Source organism: Aquarana catesbeiana, linkage group LG03, assembly GCF_042186555.1.
Source record: "Aquarana catesbeiana isolate 2022-GZ linkage group LG03, ASM4218655v1, whole genome shotgun sequence".
Classification (NCBI taxonomy): Eukaryota; Metazoa; Chordata; class Amphibia; order Anura; family Ranidae; genus Aquarana; species Aquarana catesbeiana.
Genome location: NC_133326.1, coordinates 549,309,355 through 549,330,131, shown reverse-complemented (window position 1 = coordinate 549,330,131; position 20,777 = coordinate 549,309,355). Strand labels below are relative to the sequence as shown.

The 20,777-nt window shown below is 43.3% G+C and overlaps 2 protein-coding genes and 1 long non-coding RNA gene across 10 annotated transcripts in view; 1 reads left to right on the top strand and 2 right to left on the bottom strand.

Annotated features, from left to right (window-relative positions):
* The window catches only part of CACNA2D4 (calcium voltage-gated channel auxiliary subunit alpha2delta 4), a 374,858-nt gene that overhangs the window by 125,306 nt on the left and 228,775 nt on the right, over window positions 1–20,777 (bottom strand). The gene's annotated exons all lie outside the window — the stretch shown is intronic.
* Window positions 1–20,777, top strand: part of LRTM2 (leucine rich repeats and transmembrane domains 2) — a 113,965-nt gene that overhangs the window by 47,544 nt on the left and 45,644 nt on the right. Inside the window, exons 1-2 of one of the 3 annotated variants that reach the window (XM_073621588.1) lie at window positions 3,176–3,262; window positions 19,195–19,321. In XM_073621588.1, coding sequence (XP_073477689.1) covers window positions 3,179–3,262; window positions 19,195–19,321 — 211 coding nt within the window. In that variant the 5' untranslated portion in view covers window positions 3,176–3,178. Of the gene's footprint in view, window positions 1–3,175; window positions 3,263–10,946; window positions 11,184–19,194; window positions 19,322–20,777 lie in introns of those variants that run through there. The other 2 variants (XM_073621590.1, XM_073621589.1) reach the window with 2 other exon arrangements.
* Window positions 1,938–20,777, bottom strand: part of LOC141132769 (uncharacterized) — an 81,374-nt gene continuing 62,534 nt past the window's right edge. For both annotated transcript variants that reach the window (XR_012242963.1, XR_012242964.1), the window contains exon 3: window positions 1,938–2,647. This is a non-coding gene — a long non-coding RNA (uncharacterized lncRNA). The remainder of the gene's footprint in view (window positions 2,648–20,777) is intronic.

Genomic DNA, 20,777 nt, shown 5'->3' with positions numbered 1-20,777 from the left:
TACCACATACGTGGGTGGCATGTCGGGCAGATTCAATACATTTTTAAACAGCGATTCCGCAAATATTGCAGGTGGGAACCCTCCTCACCTTCTGGTAGACCCACCACGTGGATATTATTGCGTCTTTGTCTGTTCTCAGCGTCATCTACTTTATTGACCAGCGTGTGTACCAGGGATTGCAGTTCAGTTATCTTTGAGGAATGAGAACTGCTGGTCTTCTGGTCTTCCACAGTGCTTATGTGACCCTCAGCTTCAGAAAGTCTTCCCCTGATTTTATCCAAGTCGTGGCGTATGAGGGTGCATTCAGATGCCAGGTGTTCCACCTTTACCATGAGCATGGTTTTAAACCCCTCTATTGCTGCCAGGATGGGCTTTGTGATTACCTCCGGTGTTGCTTCTAGCAGTGCAGGCGAAAGGGGGGCTTCTATCACCTCCGCAGGGGACGCCATCGCCACAGGAGACTGTACAGGGCTCTGCTCCGTCCTCCCCCCACGTTGTGCTCCAGAGTTAGAGCCTAAGATGGCGCCCGGAGAGCTGGCGACCTGCCCCTTACACGGCTTCAGCGTCTTTGTGGCGGCTTCTGCTTTTCCCCGGCCCCACCGAGGAGTTCAGGGTGAGCAGGGGAGTCGAGGGGTGTTCTTCCAGCAAAGAAACGAGGATTGAAAATGGGCTTATAAGCAGGATTAGCACGGAGCTCTTCAGGCACACGTCCTCTTCAGCTCACATCCCGACCACGCCCCCACACACACAAACTTTAATGGCATCCGAGTCTTAGTCCGTAGGGTTCAATATTGATTTGGCCCACCCTTTGCAGCTATAACAGCTTCAACTCTTCTGGGAAGGCTGTCCACAAGGTTTAGGAGTGTGTCTATGGGAATGATCATTCTTCCAGAAGAGAATTTGTGAAGTCAGGCACTGATGTTGGAAGAGAAGGCCTGGCTCATAGTGTCACTTTAATTCATCCCAAAGGTGCAGGCCAATCAAGTTCTCCTACCCCAAACTTGCTTATCCACACCATACTGTATATATAAAAGTATTGGGCCACCCCGCCAAATCACTTGAAGGGAACTCTTAAGTTGTCAGCATACCAAGACATTTTGAGCAATTTCATGCTCCCAACATTGTGGGAACAGTTTGGGAATGGCCCCTTCTTGTTCCAACATGACTGTGCACCAGTGCACAAACAAGGTCCATAAAGACATGGATGAGCGAGTTTGGGGTGGAGGAACTTGATTGGCCTGCACAGAGTCCTGACCTCAACCCAATAGAACACCTTTGGGATGAATTTGAGTGGAGACTGATCCTGTCCTTCTCGTCCACATCAGTGCCACAAATGCGCTTCTGGAAGAATGGTCAAACATTCCCATAGACACACTCCTAAACCTTGTGGACAGTCTTCCCAGAATAGTTGAAGCTGTTATAGCTACAAAGGGTGGGCCAAATCAATATTGAACCCTACGGACTAAGACTGGGATGTCATTAAAGTTCACGTGCATGTTAAGGCAGGCGTCCTAATACTTTTGATAATATAGTGTATATCAGGACACACTGACCTCTCCTCTCCTAATACACAGACATCAGAACACACTGACCTCTCCTCTCCGCCTAATACACAGACATCAGAACACACTGACCTCTCCTCTCCGCCTAATACACAGACATCAGAACACACTGACCTCTCCTCTCCTAATACACAGACATCAGAACACACTGACCTCTCCTCTCCTAATACACAGACATCAGAACACACTGACCTCTCCTCTCCTCTCCTAATACACAGACATCAGAACACACTGACCTCTCCTCTCCGCCTAATACACAGACATCAGAACACACTGACCTCTCCTCTCCTAATACACAGACATCAGAACACACTGACCTCTCCTCTCCGCCTAATACACAGACATCAGAACACACTGACCTCTCCTCTCCTCCTAATACACAGACATCAGAACACACTGACCTCTCCTCTCCTCCTCCTAATACACAGACATCAGAACACACTGACCTCTCCTCTCCTCTCCTAATACACAGACATCAGGACACACTGACCTCTCCTCTCCTCTCCTAATACACAGACATCAGAACACACTGACCTCTCCTCTCCTCTCCTAATACACAGACATCAGAACACACTGACCTCTCCTCTCCTAATACAGACATCAGAACACACTGACCTCTTCTCTCCTCTCCTAATACACAGACATCAGAACACACTGACCTCTCCTCTCCTCCCCCTAATACACAGACATCAGAACACACTGACCTCTTCTCTCCTCTCCTAATACACAGACATCAGGACACACTGACCTCTCCTCTCCTCTCCTAATACACAGACATCAGGACACACTGACCTCTCCTCTCCTCCTAATACACAGACATCAGGACACACTGACCTCTCCTCTCCTCTCCTAATACACAGACATCAGGACACACTGACCTCTCCTCTCCTCCTAATACACAGACATCAGGACACACTGACCTCTCCTCTCCTCTCTTAATACACAGACATCAGAACACACTGACCTCTCCCCCTAATACACAGACATCAGGACACACTGACCTCTCCTCTCCTCCTCCTAATACACAGACATCAGGACACACTGACCTCTCCTCTCCTAATACACAGACATCAGAACACACTGACCTCTCCTCCTAATACACAGACATCAGGACACACTGACCTCTCCTCTCCTCTCTTAATACACAGACATCAGAACACACTGACCTCTCCTCTCCTCCTCCTAATACACAGACATCAGAATACACTGACCTCTCCTCTCCTCCTCCTAATACATAGACATCAGGACACACTGACCTCTCCTCTCCTCTCCTAATACAGACATCAGAACACACTGACCTCTCCTCTCCTAATACAGACATCAGGACACACTGACCTCTCCTCTCCTCTCCTCTCCTCTCCTCGCCTCCTAATACACAGACATCAGACAGATTGGCCTTTACAATGTTTTGCAGTGGTGTAGGAGTTAATGGTGGCCCCCTTTCCCCTGGCAGATTAGGGGGACAGTATGCAGTCCTCCCCCCCTTTCTTTGAAATGAGAAGGCCAGATTAAGGCTTGAGCCGTATTTTGTCGGGAGATTATGCCCCGGGCAGGAAATTAAACCTGCCCTATCAGAGGGTGGTCTCAGCGCTGAGCGCAGTCCCTTCACATGTCTCATGGACTGTAAGCAGACAAGATCTCCACACATCACTGACCTGCAGAGTGCCCTCTCTGATCTCTCCGCAGGGATCCCATCGCAGGTAAAACTCCCAGCTCTCCTAAATTATAATCCACATCCCTCCATGTCACCACCAGAATCTTGTTTGTATTTTTTATTCTAAGTGTTGAGATGGTACTTGGACTGTTCACGTCCTTTCTTGCCCCCGGAGTTTACCATTTCCAAAGATAAGCCTACACACATTGGCACTTTATGGTGGAACATGTTTTATACAGTGACCAGAAGGCATAAAATAGAGGACACTAAACACGGGGAGAAACGCCAAACTCCATACAATTGTAGCCCTGGTGGGAAATACAAGGGGACCTCATAGCTCACAGTGCTGTCAGTGTAATTACATTGTAATTCAGGACTTAAATGTCACAATAGACCTATTTTAGATAAATTCCCTAAACGTGTTTTGTTTTTAAAGATTTTTATTAGTGGAATTTTATTGTTTTGTTGTAGTGTTTAAAACTAACAATTAACTATTTACAGTCAGTGCAGGCAACCCACTCAACCTCCTGCTTTCCTCTTGGTTTTGGAGAAACAACTTTTTGAAGTGCAATTTCTAAAAATTTTATTTCAGTTGCTCAGAAAAGATTTCTTGAAGCCCTTCAAACAATAACAACATCCATGTTCAAAAGGATGAATGATGCAAATTTCCATATTCTAGATGACATCCACATTCTGGTTTTCTACATGTCACATACAAGGCACATGTTGTGGACCTGAGAACAATGCCTCAAAGTAACTTTGTTCATATTTGCTGTACTTTGCATGCTGCTTTCACTAACACTGTCCAACACAGCTAGCAATAACATTTTACAGAAACAACAGAGTACTGTCCATGGTGCTTTTTTATTTTTTATTTGTACTAACATACAATTCTTCAGGACAAGCTTTAAGGGTATGCCCCCTTCATTAAGGTCTTCCCTCTGTTCATGTGCCCAATTCAGATAAGGATTTTTCAGCTGTGGTGGTAACTCAGCGAGTGAGTTTCTATGTTGAACATTTCCTCTCTAACACATCTGAGCAGCCCATGTGGACTATAGAGTCACACATGTGGGGATATACACAGTGGCAAATGACACCCCCCTCCCTCCTCCTCCATGCCCACTAACCAGCTAAACACAATGGGGGGGGCGGGATATTACCTGTTGATTGATGGAGGCTTCACTTCCCTAATATTCTAAAACACAGGCTGGAGAGGCGTGACACAGCCTGTGACTGGCAGAAATCTGCTCACACTCGGAATGGTCAGGGGTGGGTAGTGGGGTCCCCTAGGGTTCTGTGCTGGGACCAATCCTATTTAATTTGTTCATAAACGACCTGGAGGATGGGATAAACAGTTCAATCTCTGTATTTGCGGAAGATACTAAGCTAAGCAGGGCAATAACTTCTCCGCAGGATGTGGAAACCTTACAAGAAGATCTGAACAAATTAATGGGGTGGGCAACTACATGGCAAATGTGGTTCAATGTAGAAAAATGTAAAATAATGCATTTGGGTGGTAAAAATATGAGTGCAATCTATACACTATGGGGAGAACCTCTGGGGGAATCTAGGATGGAAAAGGACCTGGGGGTCCTAGTAGATGATAGGCTCAGCAATGCCAAGCTGCTGCTAACAAAGCAAACAGAATATTGGCATGCATTAAAAAGAGGATCAACTCCAGAGATAAAATGATAATTCTCCCACTCTACAAGACTCTGGTCCGGCCGCACCTGGAGTATGCTGTCCAGTTCTGAGCACCAGTCCTCAGGAAGGATGTGCTGGAAATGGAGCGAGTATAAAGAAGGGCAACAAAGCTAATAAAGGGTCTGGAAGACATTCATTATGAAGAAAGGTTGCGAGCACTGAACTTATTCTCTCTGGAGAAGAGACGCTTGAGAGGGGATATGATTTCAATGTACAAATACCGTACTGGTGACCCCACAATAGGGATAAAACTTTTTCGCGGAAGGGAGTTTAACAAGACACGTGGCCACTCATTAAAATTAGAAGAAAAGAGGTTTAACCTTAAACTATGTAGAGGGTTCTTAACGGCAAGGATGTGGAATTCCCTTCCACAGGCTGTGGTCTCAGCTGGGGGCATCGGTAGTTTCAAAAAACTATTAGATAAGCAGCTGAACGACCGCAACATACAGGGATATACAATGTAATACTGACACATAATCACACACATGGGTTGGACTTGATGGACTTGTGTCTTTTTTTCACCTCACCTACTATGTAACGATGTATATTATTGCCAAAAAATAATAAAGACTTGATTTCAAATATATATTTGTATGACAATTTAAAAAAGTTTATTAATACTATTTATTTTTACTCCAAAGGCTTTTTTTTATTTTGAACATGTGACCAGCAGCAGAGGACTAGAAGCGCCTCCTGCTTATGTTTCCCTGCAGACAGGCTGGGAAGGATCTGGGTCATGTGACAGTTGTATATCAATTAGGAAAAAAGATACTTCAATGTTTTTTTTTTATTTTATTAAAATAATTAGAGTGCCATCATCCACATGCAGAAATAGAAGGGACAATGTAAATGAAACACTGTGTTTTTAGTATCACTTTAACCGTCTTCTGTATAACCAAATTCTCAATTCTAATTTGTAACCAAAATCTTTTTGTTTGAGTCAATTATACTTACAAAGCTTAAAAAAAAAAATCAAATGACAAAAAATTGACAACACTTATGAGTCTGCGGGACTAAAGCTGCTCTGAAAGTCATTTGGCCTGTTTACCATTCTTTTTATAATGCAAATCAATAGTTTTAAAAAAAAGAGAAAACCATACAAGGGTATTCCCAATTCGATCAGCAAAGACTTCTAAAAATGATGTATTGACAGAAAAAAATTGTCCTTCTAGACAGTTATAAAAACAAAAATCGTTTTGGTTCTACTGTTGCAAATCATTTTATGAAATATTTTATTTTGTTAAATTAAATTTAAAAGTAGTTAAATAGATCATTAAAACAGTTGTATTGTAGAGATGTGGAGGTTTTATGCCACACGGTTTGTAGGACCCCCCAAGAATTGAAGATAATTAAAGTATTTATTATATGACCTCTAAATATATAACAAAAACAATCATCATTCGGGTTATTTAAAAGCAGAGAAAGGAAAACCCACTTTTTTTTTTAAGCAGGACTCCGGGTTTTCCTTCAGTCTTGCAGAGCTGTACAGCCTCCTCTCCAGTGCTAAAAGTGCTTACTCTGTTTCCACCACACACTGTGAGCTCCTCACAATGTGCATCAGAAGTTATAGCAAGTCAACAGAGCCCACCTCATTTCCTGGCTGGGGGATATATAGCATGGGTGTTCCACCTGTGGCCCTCTAGCTGTTGAAGAACTACAAGTCCCATGAGGCATTGCAAGGCTGACAGTTACAAGCATGACTCCCAAAGGCAGAGGCATTATGGGAATTGCTCAACCACAGGTTGAACACCCATCATATATAGCAGTGTTTCTCAACTCCAGTCCTCAAGGCGCACCAACAGGTCAGGTTTTCAGGATTTCCCTCAGAGGAAACGGCTGTAGTAATTACTAAGGCAATGAAACTGATCAAATCACCTGTGCAAAATAGTGGAAATCCTGAAAACATGACCTGTTGGTGCGCCTTGAGGACTGGAGTTGAGAAACACTGACATATAGCATCATCTAGCTCTTTCCTCCACAACCTGACGGTCTCATGCCTGACCCTTTCATTTATTGGATTTGAGTCCTATCAATAACTGAGGGCTGACAGCTTGAGAAAAGTAATGAGGTAGGGTGAGTGTGATGTTTTCAGGAAGTTATGTACAGCACCCTGCCACCCCTCCAACCAGCCACACCCTCCCACAGCCACACCCTTCCAACCCCTCCCACCAGCCACACCCTCCCATAGCCATGATCTGCCTGTGTAGCATCACATATGACGACCCGCACATTTGGCTACCCGCTGGACATGCGTTCCAACACTGTGGCGATCTGCGCTTGCGCAGAATTTTGTGGCCACACCCCTGAGTCCAGGTTCAAGCCCCACCATCCAACTGGACATAGAGTTAGATTATAATTATGCCGAGCGAAGTGAAGCCGTGCCCGAAGCGTGGCGAGGGGCCCTGTGGCAAAGTGGTCTTACAACAGTGTTGGAACGCATATGGCGGCGTCACGCATGCGCACTCCAGCGGATAACAAAATGTGATGGGTAGCCGAATGTGACGTGACACCTGCACTGCATAGAGAAGCACAGAGACCCAAATGATGACATCACTGGGCCTGAAATAAGGTATGGAATAAAAATGGAAAGGTTTAATTTAAACATTTCTTTAGAATGTCGATGAGGGAGGAAGCAGTGAAAGCAAAATATAAGCAGATTAAACTTCCATACACCCGAGAATCACCATGAAACGTTCACAGTCTATGGTCCTGTCATCTAAAAATTTGCTGCAGCACAGCCAAGAAGTGATAACCATAAACAGGAGCATAAATTAATTGGTATTTTGTTTTGCATTCCCCTCCGGGGAGCTCCTCCGTGGTCACACAACGGTTACGTTTTGCTGCATTTCACTTAACTAGCTTACTGCATAAATTTTTTTTTTTTTTGGCAAACAAAAAAAACCCACATATATATATAAGCAGATTAGATCCCTCAGCAACCGAGAAAATAACTACTTTTTAAGCTCATAAAGTGCCGTATGTGTAAAATGTTGCCACCAGCTGCACCAAGTTACATGTTAGCAAAAGCCTGCCATGTTTTCCGTTCCTACCTATTGAGTGAGCACAGCAATTATATACTTACAGCTGTACACATGTGGGTGTGCACATACTGGAAGATACTGCGGAGAAGTGTATATACAAAGAGTTGTATTATAAAGTCTTCTATTCAACAAGCTGCTGGAAATTCACGTTTGAAAAGTTGCAAGTGAAATATCAAGGCAAACTTAAATATTTTTATGTGAGTGATGATCAGGAAGGATTAAAACTTTGGAGGGGTTTATATTTTCACCGTCTATGTCCAATTTCACCCCAAATTTTTGGCTGAATTCGGACCTGAAATGGACCAAAAGACGCACAGGGCTCCCATGCAATTCGCACCGAAGCCGCTGCAGAGATGTGTGAACTGGCTCCACATCCCATTCGCAATAGTGTGAACTCAGCCTTACAGAGTGAGAGGAAACCCTCCTTTTAGAGGGTTGTTACCTTTTTGAAAGATTTCTAATGTGGACATCTTTGCTTCAGATACAATCTGAATGTGAGACCGAAGATATTAAAAGCAGTGAAGACCTGTAAAATAATTTCTGTGCCTCCAAATAGTTACTGTGGGTAGAAAAATACATGGAGTACATCCAAATGGCTCATTCAATAAAACCTATACTGCCCAATCAGACTGCTGCTGTGGGTTAAGCCCCCCCCATTCATTTTTGGGCTAAAAAGCACATGCATTGTGCTGCACTGCTTAGGTGCGTTGGAATGCCATTCAAAGTAAAATACACAACACACTACATTGTGGTTCGTGCATTAGCACGTGTTGCAGTAACATGTAGCAAAACATGTTTTACCATGTGTGGGTAGATTCTATCTATCTCAGATCTATGTATCTGTGAACCAAACTTAAGTTACAGGTGCCACTCAAGGCTCCACCAGGTCCTCTTATGTAGCAACTGCTTGGAGTGCAGACAAGGACAGAGCTCGTCCCGACTCTAGACATCTAATGCCACGTACACACGAGCGGAATGTCCGACAGAAAAAGTCCAACGGAAGCTTTTCATCGTATATTCCGATCGTGTGTATGCCTCATTGGACTCCTTTTTTAGAAAATTCTGACGGACCTAGAAATAGAACATGTTCTAAATATTTCCGACGGAACCAATTCCTATTGGGAAAACTGCTCGTCTGTATGCTGTTCTGAAGGACCAAAAACAACGCATGCTCTGAAGCAAGTACGAGACGAAAGCTATTGGCTACTGGCTATTGAACTTCCTTTTTCTAACCCATCATACTGTTGTACGTCACCGTGTTCTTGACGGTCGGACTTTGGTCGGACTTTGGGTTGACCGTGTGTAGGCAAGACTGCTTGAATGGAATTCCATCGGAGTTCCGTCGGAGAAACCTTCAGAGTTTCTTCTGACGGCAAAACCGATCGTGTGTACAGGGCATAATGGAAAAGTCCTGGAAGTCACACATCTCTGAAAAACCTGTAAGAAGGTGTAAGACAGCCTCAGCTTGGGCTCCAACCAGGTCATGTCCCAACGCCTTTCACTCTGCCCCCAGAACTTAGTCATGGGGAGTATGACTAAGCTCCAGGGGCAGAGTGACACACATTGGGGACACGGCCTGGTTGGAGCCCAGGCTGAGGCTGTCTTACACTTTCTTATGGGTTTTGCAGAGATGTGCGACTTCCAGGACTTTTCTCTTTTCCATTACAGTATTGATCTACTGTATCTCAAATATGTCCCATATCTATATCTATCTAAAAACAGTCTCATATCTATCTAACATTGTCTGCCTCACATCTATCTAAGTCCATTTTCTATCCCAAAATGATCTATCTAAAAATTATCTCATATCTATCTATCTATCTATCTATCTATCTATCTATCTATCTATCTATCTATCTATCTATCTATCTATCTATCTATCTATCTATCTATCTATCTATCTATCTATCCCACATTGATCTTTCTCACATCTATCTGGGCCCATTTTCTATCCCAAAACGATCTATCTATCCATCCCACATTGATCTGCCTCACATCTATCTGGGTCCAATTACATTTCTGTACTGCGTTAACGCACGTGCAATATGTCACTCATTAACATTGATCGCATTAAAGCAGCCCATTGAAATGAATGGGGCTTCCGAAGCACAAAAAACATTCCAAATATCAGACATGTCACAAAATTACTGTCACACCCCACTACAGTGCATTGCCATGTGTTGCAGTGCGTTACAATGCATGTGAGTTGCCTTATTGTATTGGGGTGCTATTCATAACGTACAGGACTGCAATACGTTAAAGCATGTCGTACACGTTGTCGCGATTTAGAGATATAAATCAATCCTCTATTTTATGTATTATTTTATTACAGGTATTTATATAGCACCAGTAATGCGTGGCTTTATATTAATGTTGTACATTCACATCAGTTCCTGTCCTCAAGGAGCTTGCAATCTAAAAGTACATAGATCTCATGAATAGATCTTAGGACCAGTTTTAGACAGGGGCCAATTAAGCTACCAGCATGTCTTTGGAGTGTGGGAGGAAACGCGTGCATAATAGGGAGAACATGCAAACTCCATGCAGGTTGTGTAATAGCTGGGGTTGAAATCGATGACCCTAGTGCTGCAGGGCAGGAGTGCTAAGCACTAAGCCACTGTGCTGTCCATCCATCTTATAGATACAGTAACATTTTATTTCACTTACTATGTAATTTGGCCAGTGGTGTCCAATCTGTAGTGTAAAACTCTATTTATCTATCTACTCTATACAGCATGAATCTGTACAGTAATCCCTAAACTTCCTTCCTGTTTTCCAGTGAGCACATACATAAATCTATTTAGCTGGAGCTAGATGTGGATACAGTGACAGAGAGAAGCTCGCAGTACATTAGCCCCCCGTTGCCCGCTGTGCCTCTGCAGGGGTTGTGTGTGCGTGAGTACATTGCTAATTGGTTTCATTGAGCTATGCCTGTAGGTTCCTGTGTTATGTAGGTCACCTCTGCCCTTGTGAGATGCACTGTGCTTGGGGGGGACGGATGAGGGGGCAGTCGGACCCGCAGCATATGTAGCTGGGACACCGACGATCCGCAAGCCCCCAAACCAACGCGGGTCCCTCTGTGACCTCAAATCAGCTGCTTCCTGTCTTGTGCAGCAGTAATGATAATGTGATGAAGGGAGGCAAGGGGACAGAAGTGACAATGCTGCAACAGAGGATGAAAATTCAGGAGAAGGATCCCGGAGGACTCAACGATCGGACGGGGTGAGCACCCAAGTGGGCAAGATCATATATTTCCCCATTTACCTTAACATGAAATCTCTCCCTTCCCCTGTACAAATGTGCTAACTTTCAACCAAACATTTACAGTATCTCACAAAAGTGAGTACACCCTTCACATTTTTGTAAATATTTTATTATATCTTTTCATGAGACAACACTGAAGAAATGACACATTGCTACAATGTAAAGTAGTGAGTGTACAGCTTGTATAACAGTGTAAATTTGCTGTCCCCTCAAAATAACTCAACACACAGCCATTAATGTCTAAACCGCTGGAAACAAAAGTGAGTACACCCCTCAATGTAAATGTCCAAATTGGGCCTAAAGTGCCATTATTATCCAGCACTGCCTTAACCCTCTTGGGCATGGAGTTCCCCAGAGCTTCACAGGTTGCCACTGGAGTCCTCTTCCACTCCTCCATGACAATATCATGGAGCTGGTGGATGTTAGAGACCTTGCACTCCTCCACCTTCCATTTGAGGATGTCCCACAAATGCTCAATAGGGTTTAGGTCTGCAGACATGCTTGGCCAGTCCATCACCTTTACCCTCACCTTCTTTAGCAAGGCAGTGGTCGTTATTTTTTTTTTTAGTAGAGTCCAGTGCAGAAAATTCACCACCAAAGTATCTGAGAAATATGAGAATTCAGCACGTGTGTAAGAATGAATATTGTTTTTTAGGTAGAGCATTCCTTCTTTTTTTGCAGCACACCATTATTTCCTGATGTTGCCTGCTGCAGCATTCTGTAGATACTGGAAAATGCATCTTTTACTTGTGCACAGGCTTATTCACATGTAAGGCTGCAAAAAGTTCAGTAACCCAAAGGAAGCAATAAGCTATTTATTTCATTCAAGGCTGGTACTGTGATTGGCTATAGTGGGTAAATGTGCTTTTTCACGTTGTGATCTGATTTATCTAATAGATACTTGCCTCCAACAAATCCTTGTAATCACCAGATCAGCTCTAATATGGTGCAGAAAGGCTTTGTTGATAAGCAAAAGCCAACCCTAACCCTAATGCTAACGTTACCACTAACCTGCTAACACTAATCCCAACACTAACCTTATAGCTAACACGAACACTAATGCCCCATACACATGGTCGGACATTCATCGGACATTCAGACAACAAAATCCATGGATTTTTTTCCGACGGATGTTGGCTCAAACTTGTTTTGCATACACACGGTCACACAAAGTTGTTGGAAAATCCGATCGTTCTGAACACCGTGACGTAATACACGTACATCGGGACTATAAACGGGGCAGTAGCCAATAGCTTTTGTCTCTTAATTTATTCTGAGCATGCGTGGCACTTTGTGCGTCGGATTTGTATACACACGATTGGAATTTCCAACAACGGATTTTGTTGCTGGAAAATTTTATAGCCTGCTTTCAAACTTTGTGTGTCGGAAATTCCGATGGAAAATGTGTGATGGAGCCCACACACGGACAGAATTTCCGACAACAAGGTCCTATCACACATTTTCCGTCGGAAAATCCGACCGTGTGTACGGGGCATAATGCTAACAATAACCCTCCTATAGCTAACATGAACCACCCTGAAGCGGACACTAATCCTAAAGCTAACACTAACTCTAATGCCGCGTACACACGATCGGATTTTCCGACAACAAATGTTGGGTGTGAGCTTGTTGGCGGAAAGTCCGACCGTATGTATGCTCCATCGAACATTTGTTTTTGGACTTTCCGCCAACAAATGTTGGCTAGCAGGTTCTCAAATTTTCCGCCAACAAATTTTTGTCGGACTTTCTGATCGTGTGTACACAAGTTTGTCGCACAAAAGCCCACGCATGCTCAGAATCAAGTACGAGCTGGAAGCGCTCGGTCTTGTAAACCTAGCGTTCGCAATGGAGATATCACGTACGTCTTGTACGTCACTACGTTCGTAATTGTTGGCCAACATTTGTGTGACCGTGTGTATGCAAGACAAGTTGGAGCCAACAACCTTCGAACAAAAATCCACTGTTTTGTTGTTGGAAAGTCCGATCTTGTGTACGTGGCAGAACAGTCTAATGCTAACATTAACCCTCCTATAGCTAACATTAGCCATAATGCTAACACTAATCATAGCCCTAAGAATAACACAAATGCTAACATTAACCCTGAAGTGGACATTAATCCTAACCCCAACACTAACCCTAAAACTAACCCTAATGCAAACACTTATCCAACACTAACCCTAACGCTATTAACCCTTAATCAAAAAAAGCCATATGGACAACATGCCAGTACCGATATGGTGATCACATGTGTTATTTAATAAACTAAGGGTCAGGTTTAGCATCAGGGTTTGCATACTATGTTGCTCAGTATATAGCACCATGTTCCCAGCTCGAAGAGGTGCAAAAACAGGTCCAGGAACCTCTGTAAACCTCAGAAGCCATTTAAAGCCCATTGCACCCTTAGAAACTACTGCAAGTCACTTTCATTTGGCTTTCCCTATTGACACCAATGCATTTTGGTGAAGTAAAAATTTCTAGTTTTATTCCTAATTATTAATATATCTGAAAATGATGGCTGTTTTCTACTCAAGATGAATGCGTTATAACTGGGGAACATGGATATGCCTCGTGTTTCACATTGTCATTTTCCCGCCCCATGACTGTCCCTGAATGCTGGCTGAGGGGTGTGTCTCACTACCACAGTAACTCCTGTGTGTCTCTTGGGACTACAGATGGTCCTATCTCCAGGACAGCAAAAGAAGCAGGGACTCACATTTGCACTAGATCTACCACCCATGGATACAGAGCCTTAAAAAATTCCCTTTGTTCTACAGTGCCATGCAAAAGTATTCACCCCCTTGGCATTTTTCGTGTTTTGTTGCCTCACAACCTGCAATTAACCTGGATTGTTTGAGGATTTACATCATTTAATTTATAGAACATGCCCACAATTTGGAAGATTTTTTTTTTTATTGTGAAGCAAACAACAAATAGGACAAAATAACAGAAAAAGTCAATGTGCATAACTATTCACCCCCACAAAGTCAATACTTTGTAGAGCCACCTTTTGCGGCTATCACAGCTCCAAGTCGCTTTGAATTAGGCCCCTTTCACACTGGGGCGGTGGGGGCGTCGGCGGTAAAACAGCGCTATTTTTAGCGCTGTTTCACCGTCGTTTTTGCGTCTGTATTCGGCCGCTAGCGGTGCGGTTTTAACCCCCGCTGGCAGCCAAAAAAGGGTTAAAACCGCTTGTACAGCGCGGCTATAGCCGCGGTATAGCCGCGCTGTCCCATTGATTTCAATGGGCAGGAGCGGTTTAGGAGCGGTGAAAACACCACTCCAAAGATGCGGCTCGCAGGACTTTTTTTACCATCCTGCCAGCGCACCGCTTCAGTGTGAAAGCCCTCGGGCTTTCACACTGAACAAACAGCGGAGGCTGTTTAGGGGCGGTTTGCAGGCGGTATTTTTAGCGCAATAACGCCTGCAAACCGCCCCAGTGTGAAAGGGGCCTAAGTCTCTATGAGCTTGCCGCATCTTACCACTGGGATTTTTGCCCATTCCTCCTTGCAAAACTGCTCCAGCTCCTTCGAGTTGGAAGGTTTGCGCTTGTGAACAGCAATCTTTAAGTCTGACCACAGATTTTCTATTGTATTGAGGTCTGGGCTTTGACTAGGCCATTTCAACACATTTACATGTTTCCCCTTAAACCACTCAAGTGTTGCTTTAGCAGTGTGTTTGGGGTCATTATCCTGCTGGAAGGTAAACCTCCATCCTAGCCTTAAATCACACACAGAGTGGTACGGGTTTTGCTCAAGAATATCCCTGTATTTAGCACCATCCATCTTTCCCTCAACCCTGACCAGTTTCCCAGTCTCGACTGCTAAAAAACATTCCAACAGCATGATGCTGCCACCACCAGGTTACACTGTGGGGATGGTGTTCTTTGGATGATGGAATGTGTTGGGTTTGCACCAGACATAGCGTTTTCTTTGATGGCCAAAAAGTTCAACTTTAGTCTCATCAGACCAGAGCACCTTCCTCCATACATTTTGGGAGTCTCCCACATGCCTTTTCACAAATTCAAAACGTGCCATTTTATTTTTTGCTGAAAGTAATGGCTTTCTTCTGGCTGCTCTGCCATAAAGCCCAACTCTATGGAGCGTACAGCTTATTGTCATCCTATGTACAGATACTCCAGTCTCTGCTGTGGAACTCTGCAGCTCCTCCAGGGTTACCTTAGGTCTCTGTGCTGCCTCTCTGATTAATGCCTTCCTTGCTCGGTCTGTGAGTTTTGGTGAGCGGCCATCTCTTGGCAAGTTGCTGTTGCCATGTTCTTTCCATTTGGTTATGATAGATTTGATGGTGCTCCTAGGGATCATCAAAGATTTGTATATTTTTTTATAACCTAACCCTGACTTGTACTTCTCAACATTGTCCCTTATTTGTTTGGAGAGTTCCTTGGTCTTCATGGCAGTGTTTGGTTAGTGGTGCCTCTTGCTTAGGTGTTGCAGCCTCTGGGGCCTTTCAAAAAGGTGTGTATATGTAATGACAGATCATGTGACACTTAAATTGCACACAGGTGGACATCATTTCATTAATTATGTGACTTCTGAAGGTAATTGGTTGCACCAGAGCTTTTTATGGGCTTCATAACAAAGAGGGTGAATACATACACACATGCCAATTATCAGTTTTTCATTTCTGAAAAATAGTTTTATGTATGTATTTTTCTAATTTTACTTCACCAACTTAATTAATTTAGATTAAAATTAAACTAAAGGCTGTAATGTAACAAAATAGGTAAAAAGCAAAGGGGGTGAATATTATGCAAGGCACTGTATTTTGTGAGGTTCAGAGGCCAAAAATACAGGGCAGAAAAATAGGCAAGTTGGAACCACAAGTCCCAGGGGGACTCCACAGTTATTTTTGTTTTAACCACTTATAAAAGCCTAAAGGACAAGTTTACTCTAGACAAAAACAACGTACACTACATGCATGCGATAACTTACTGAATATGAGCTGCAGAAGGACCTTCACTGATTCAACAGTATACCATTTTATAGATGGAAGAAGGCATTGGTTTTTGGATGGAATTGCATTGTGTGCATTGTCTAGATATCAACTGGAACCCAAGTAGGCAGAATGTTTTTGGAGAACATTTTTTTCTTCACTCATAAGCATAAAGCAGATTTTCCTTTTAAATATGTATAAGGATTTTGGGTTCTGCCCAGCAATCTGAAGAATGTTCAGCAAGCTCCTGCACACTGACAGATACAGGGTAAACCGGAGGACTGCCACAATCTGCTTGTAGCCTGCCAGTCATCCGATAATCCCAGATTTGTGGTGCCAGCCATATTTTTATATTAGAGCATCTTGTGTGGGGATTGAGGACTTTCACAAAAAGCTGATGACATAACATCTTAAAGAGAACCTGTCAGCTCCATCGCAAGTGACAGCAGCACCTACTGAAGCAATAGGCTAACTCCAGAAGTCAGCTTTGTCAATATACCTGTGGCTAGGACTGAACAGTTTTTCCACCAAACTGAAAGAAATCTGTCATTTTAAAAAGGTTACATTTTTTAAACTAGAATTTCCATTATAGCTTAAAAAGAATCTGGAAACAGTGGATAAAATGCCCCTAGCGCTTTCATGTTAAATGCAGCATGCTAGTAAAGTGTCACTTTCAAGTTAATATTGCAGTACACCCCCCCTGCCAAGCCTTAACCTGCTTTTATTTCCAGAAAGATGGTGCCATCTTTGTGAAGGCATGGGGTGAGGGTCATCATCTACTTCCTGGGCTGAGATGCCAGCTCAGAAATTACACAATCATGTAAATCCTGGGGCCGGTGCAGTTCTTGGCTGCGTTCACAAATGTCTGACACAGATAAGCCCCTGCTGCAGCCTTTGTGACTTGCTACAAAGTACAATGTTGGATTCCGTTTACTGGGGAGAGGAGACTGAGGTAATATTTGCTCCTCTTTGCAGCAGACTGATGACATCATCTAAGCCTAGGAAAAATCAACAAACTGGAGGTCAAGGAGGACTTTTCTTTTCTACTGATAATAGGTGACGCTTTTCTAAAAAAAAAAAAAAAAAAAATGACACGGTTGCTGTACATTTGGATATTTCAGAAATTCATGTAGACTTACAAAGTTACTTAAAGGAGAAGTACAGCCAAAACGCGTAGCTCCTGCACTCCTTTGACCCATTTTCAGCAGATAGTGGACTAAAGCCTGCTGTTGGCTGATGTCACAGAGCCGGTCCAGGCTGGGAAAAGATTGCGACAATATGGTCAGGATCTGCCCACAACCCTGGACCGTCACCCGGCTCAGCCTTTCAGCAAGTGGCGCTTTGCCTCCGCTTTGGCAGCGCTGCCCATTGATTTTAATGTATACACCGCTCCTAAAGCGCCTCAAAGATGCTGCTTGCTGGACTTTTTTTAGCGTCCTGCCAACGCACCTCTCCAAGTTGGCCGCTTTAGACCCCTCCACAGCCCAGTGCTCCAGTGAGCCCTGGACGAGACAGCAGTCACCAGCTCTCTGCTCATGGAGCTCTTATAACTGAGCGATCAGCAGTCTTTGATCATTCGGTTCTCAGTCTTAGAACCAGCGGGGGACCGATGCAGCATTTACCTAGGTAAGTATGATTTTTGAAAAAAACTTCTCTTTGAAGGTTCCATATTTAGGCATAGATCTCCATCAATCCAAACATGCTGCAACCAAATCAAACGATTTTCCATTTAAACCAGTAAATTATGGAGACATAATTATAGCACTTTCACACTGGGGCGGGCGGGCATCGGTGGTAAAGCGCCGCTATTTTTAGGTAGTTTTTGTGGCGCTTTTTTCGGCCGATAGCGTGGCGCTTTTAACCCCCACTAATGGCCAAAAAAGGGTTAAAAAGGGCCAGCTGCAGCGGCGCTGCTCATTGATTTCAATGTATACACCGCTCCTAAAGCGCCTCAAAGATGCTGCTTGCTGGACTGTTTTTAGCGTCCTGCCAGCGCACTGCTCCAGTGTGAAAGCACTCGGACTTTCACACTGCAGTGACAGGAGAGGCGCTTTACAGGTGCTATTCTTAGCACTACAGCGTCTGTAAAGCATCAGTGTGAAAGTAGCCTTACTGTATTTTATGACCTCAATGTGGTGCCACTGTTTTTTTTGGACCACGTGCGATGAGCATTTATGATTAGATCGAATAGCAAATATTTTTTTTTCTTAGGAAGGCCGTCAGAAAAAGATAAATCAAAGGACTGCAGTTAACAATTAAAGTGTCTGCAATGCAAAACAAAATGTAAATTGTATATTATAAAAAATGTATATTGCAGCTTTTTTGGGTTCTTAGATATGGTGGCTGCATTCATTTTCTTTGCTCAGGTATTTTTTTCCCTTTATATTTTCCTGCCAGTAAAACAGGACAGAGTAACTATCTATGGAGGAGAAGCATTGTCACTGTAGGCTGCTCTCCTTATCAGGACTACAACCCCCCCCCATCTCCAATACATAGAGGGGAGGTGTTTGTAGATGACAGAAGATAGCTGTGAATGCTGATAAAAAAAATTAAGATTTCAGTTCAATGCACTTGAAGTTAGGAGGACATTGGATTTCTGGCAGGATCAATTTCTATTTTCCTGTACTTAGCCTGAAAAAAAGAAAACTATAGCAGCCACCACATCCAAAGACTGGAAAACAGTAATATATTATATTGTTGTTCTCGGGTTTAGATATCCTCTAAGATCAAAATAAATATTTACATAAAAAAATGCACAGCTGTCAATATGTTGGCCCCGTAACATGATCCAATAAAGCAGACATAGAACAAAGTGCAGTATCGGAAACATTGCATGTAATGTACACGCAAAGTGCAATCCAAGTACAAAGAACCAGAAACGTGACACTGACTGAGTGACAATAAATGGCGTGCAGAGGGTGGAGCAGACAGGAGGACAGGGTTGGGCTGAGTATGCACTGACAGTTCCTTGTGCTGTGTCCCCATACACTGACTATGTTTATTGCATCTATCCCATCAGACTCCAGCCAGCAGTGTCCACCGCAGACTAACCAATGTAAAGTGGAAACGCCCAGCGATCAGAGTGCGTGACAGCAGGATGCGGGAGCCAAGCTGGCGCTTCTCCTCTGGATGGGCGCAGGGATCCCGTAAGTAAAAGAGTATCTGCAATCTCACAGTCAATACATTGTTGCTTGTTACTCTCATAGTTTGTTTTAGTTCTAGCTAGAGATGATGGAAACGGGTAACACAAGTTCCTCACTTTTTATGATACTCCTAAATATTTCTGTGTAGCTTTAATTGCACAGCAACAAACAATTCTGTACAATTGTCAGCAGATTGGAAAGTTCTTTAAAATCATTTTAAAATTGGCTCATCAGCAGTTGCTGGTACTTTCTGCAGGAGTTCATGCTGAGTATGTGTCTCTTGTCTGAGTACAATGCAATTTATAATAATTACAAACATAACTAGGCATTCCACCAATGATAGTTCAGTGCTTTGGTAGATGACGGAGAGTTAACGAGTGCTGAGTTTCTGGGTCTGCACACCTGTCACAGCCGTTATGAGGGTTTTCCACTTCCCTGCGCTAAGTTCCTAGGTCTGCACACCTACTGTACATATTAGGAGGGGCTTCCACCATCTTTGTGCCAAGTTCTCAGATCTCAACACCTACTGTGCCCACCATGAGGGGCTCTCACCATCCCTGTGCTGAGCTCTTGGGTCTGCACACTACTGTGCCCATTATTATAATACAGGATTTATATAGCGCCAACAGTTTTCTGTTGTTATTGTGGTCTGCAGCTTGGAAACTGCCCACCTTTGTCCTGTGTCATGAGATACCATGTAGCATTTTCAGAAGGACTAATGACAATGACAGCTGCACATTTCCCTTAAGAAACTTTTACATTCAAGTCCAAATGAACTTTCATTTTTTTTACTCAAGAAAGCAGCCACATCATAAGCCGAAAAGCCTGTCCCCTGCCAGCACACTGCACAGAAGGACCCTTGCCATCTGAATGAAACCAGTAGTCTCTCCCACACACCCCTAAAAAGTCAAACCTGAAAAGCTCTGCAATTAACAAAACGTATTTCCCTGCTGATTGGAAAACTCTAGCTCTGATTCAGCAAGGGGCGTATCAGACCTCTGCAGAAAGACCACTGCTTCCACCCAAAGAGCAAGGTTCCTTCTCTGCAGCATGCTGGCTTCTTTACACATGCTGTGGCTGCTTTCCAAATACATTGAATACCTTTCATTTTGATGAACCTGGAATGTAGTTAGTTGATTTAAAGTGAAAGCGAATTTGGGATTTAACTGAAAATTTATGGGTTGGGGTATTATGCTATTACAGAGACTATGGCATCCTTATTATTTAAGTACCAGTATGTCTGTTTATTCCCTCACCACCAGTTAATTACAGCTGAGAAACAGAATAATCTTCTCCAGTGTTACTTTCATTTTTCCTAATAATGGTTCTTATTAATATGCAACTTATTAGTAACCAGTTAAGCATGAAAACATCCTACAGACAACAACATAAATACTCAATTTAAAAGAAAAACGTGTCATGCACTGTTTACTTTAAAGAAAAATATGTGAGAACTTGT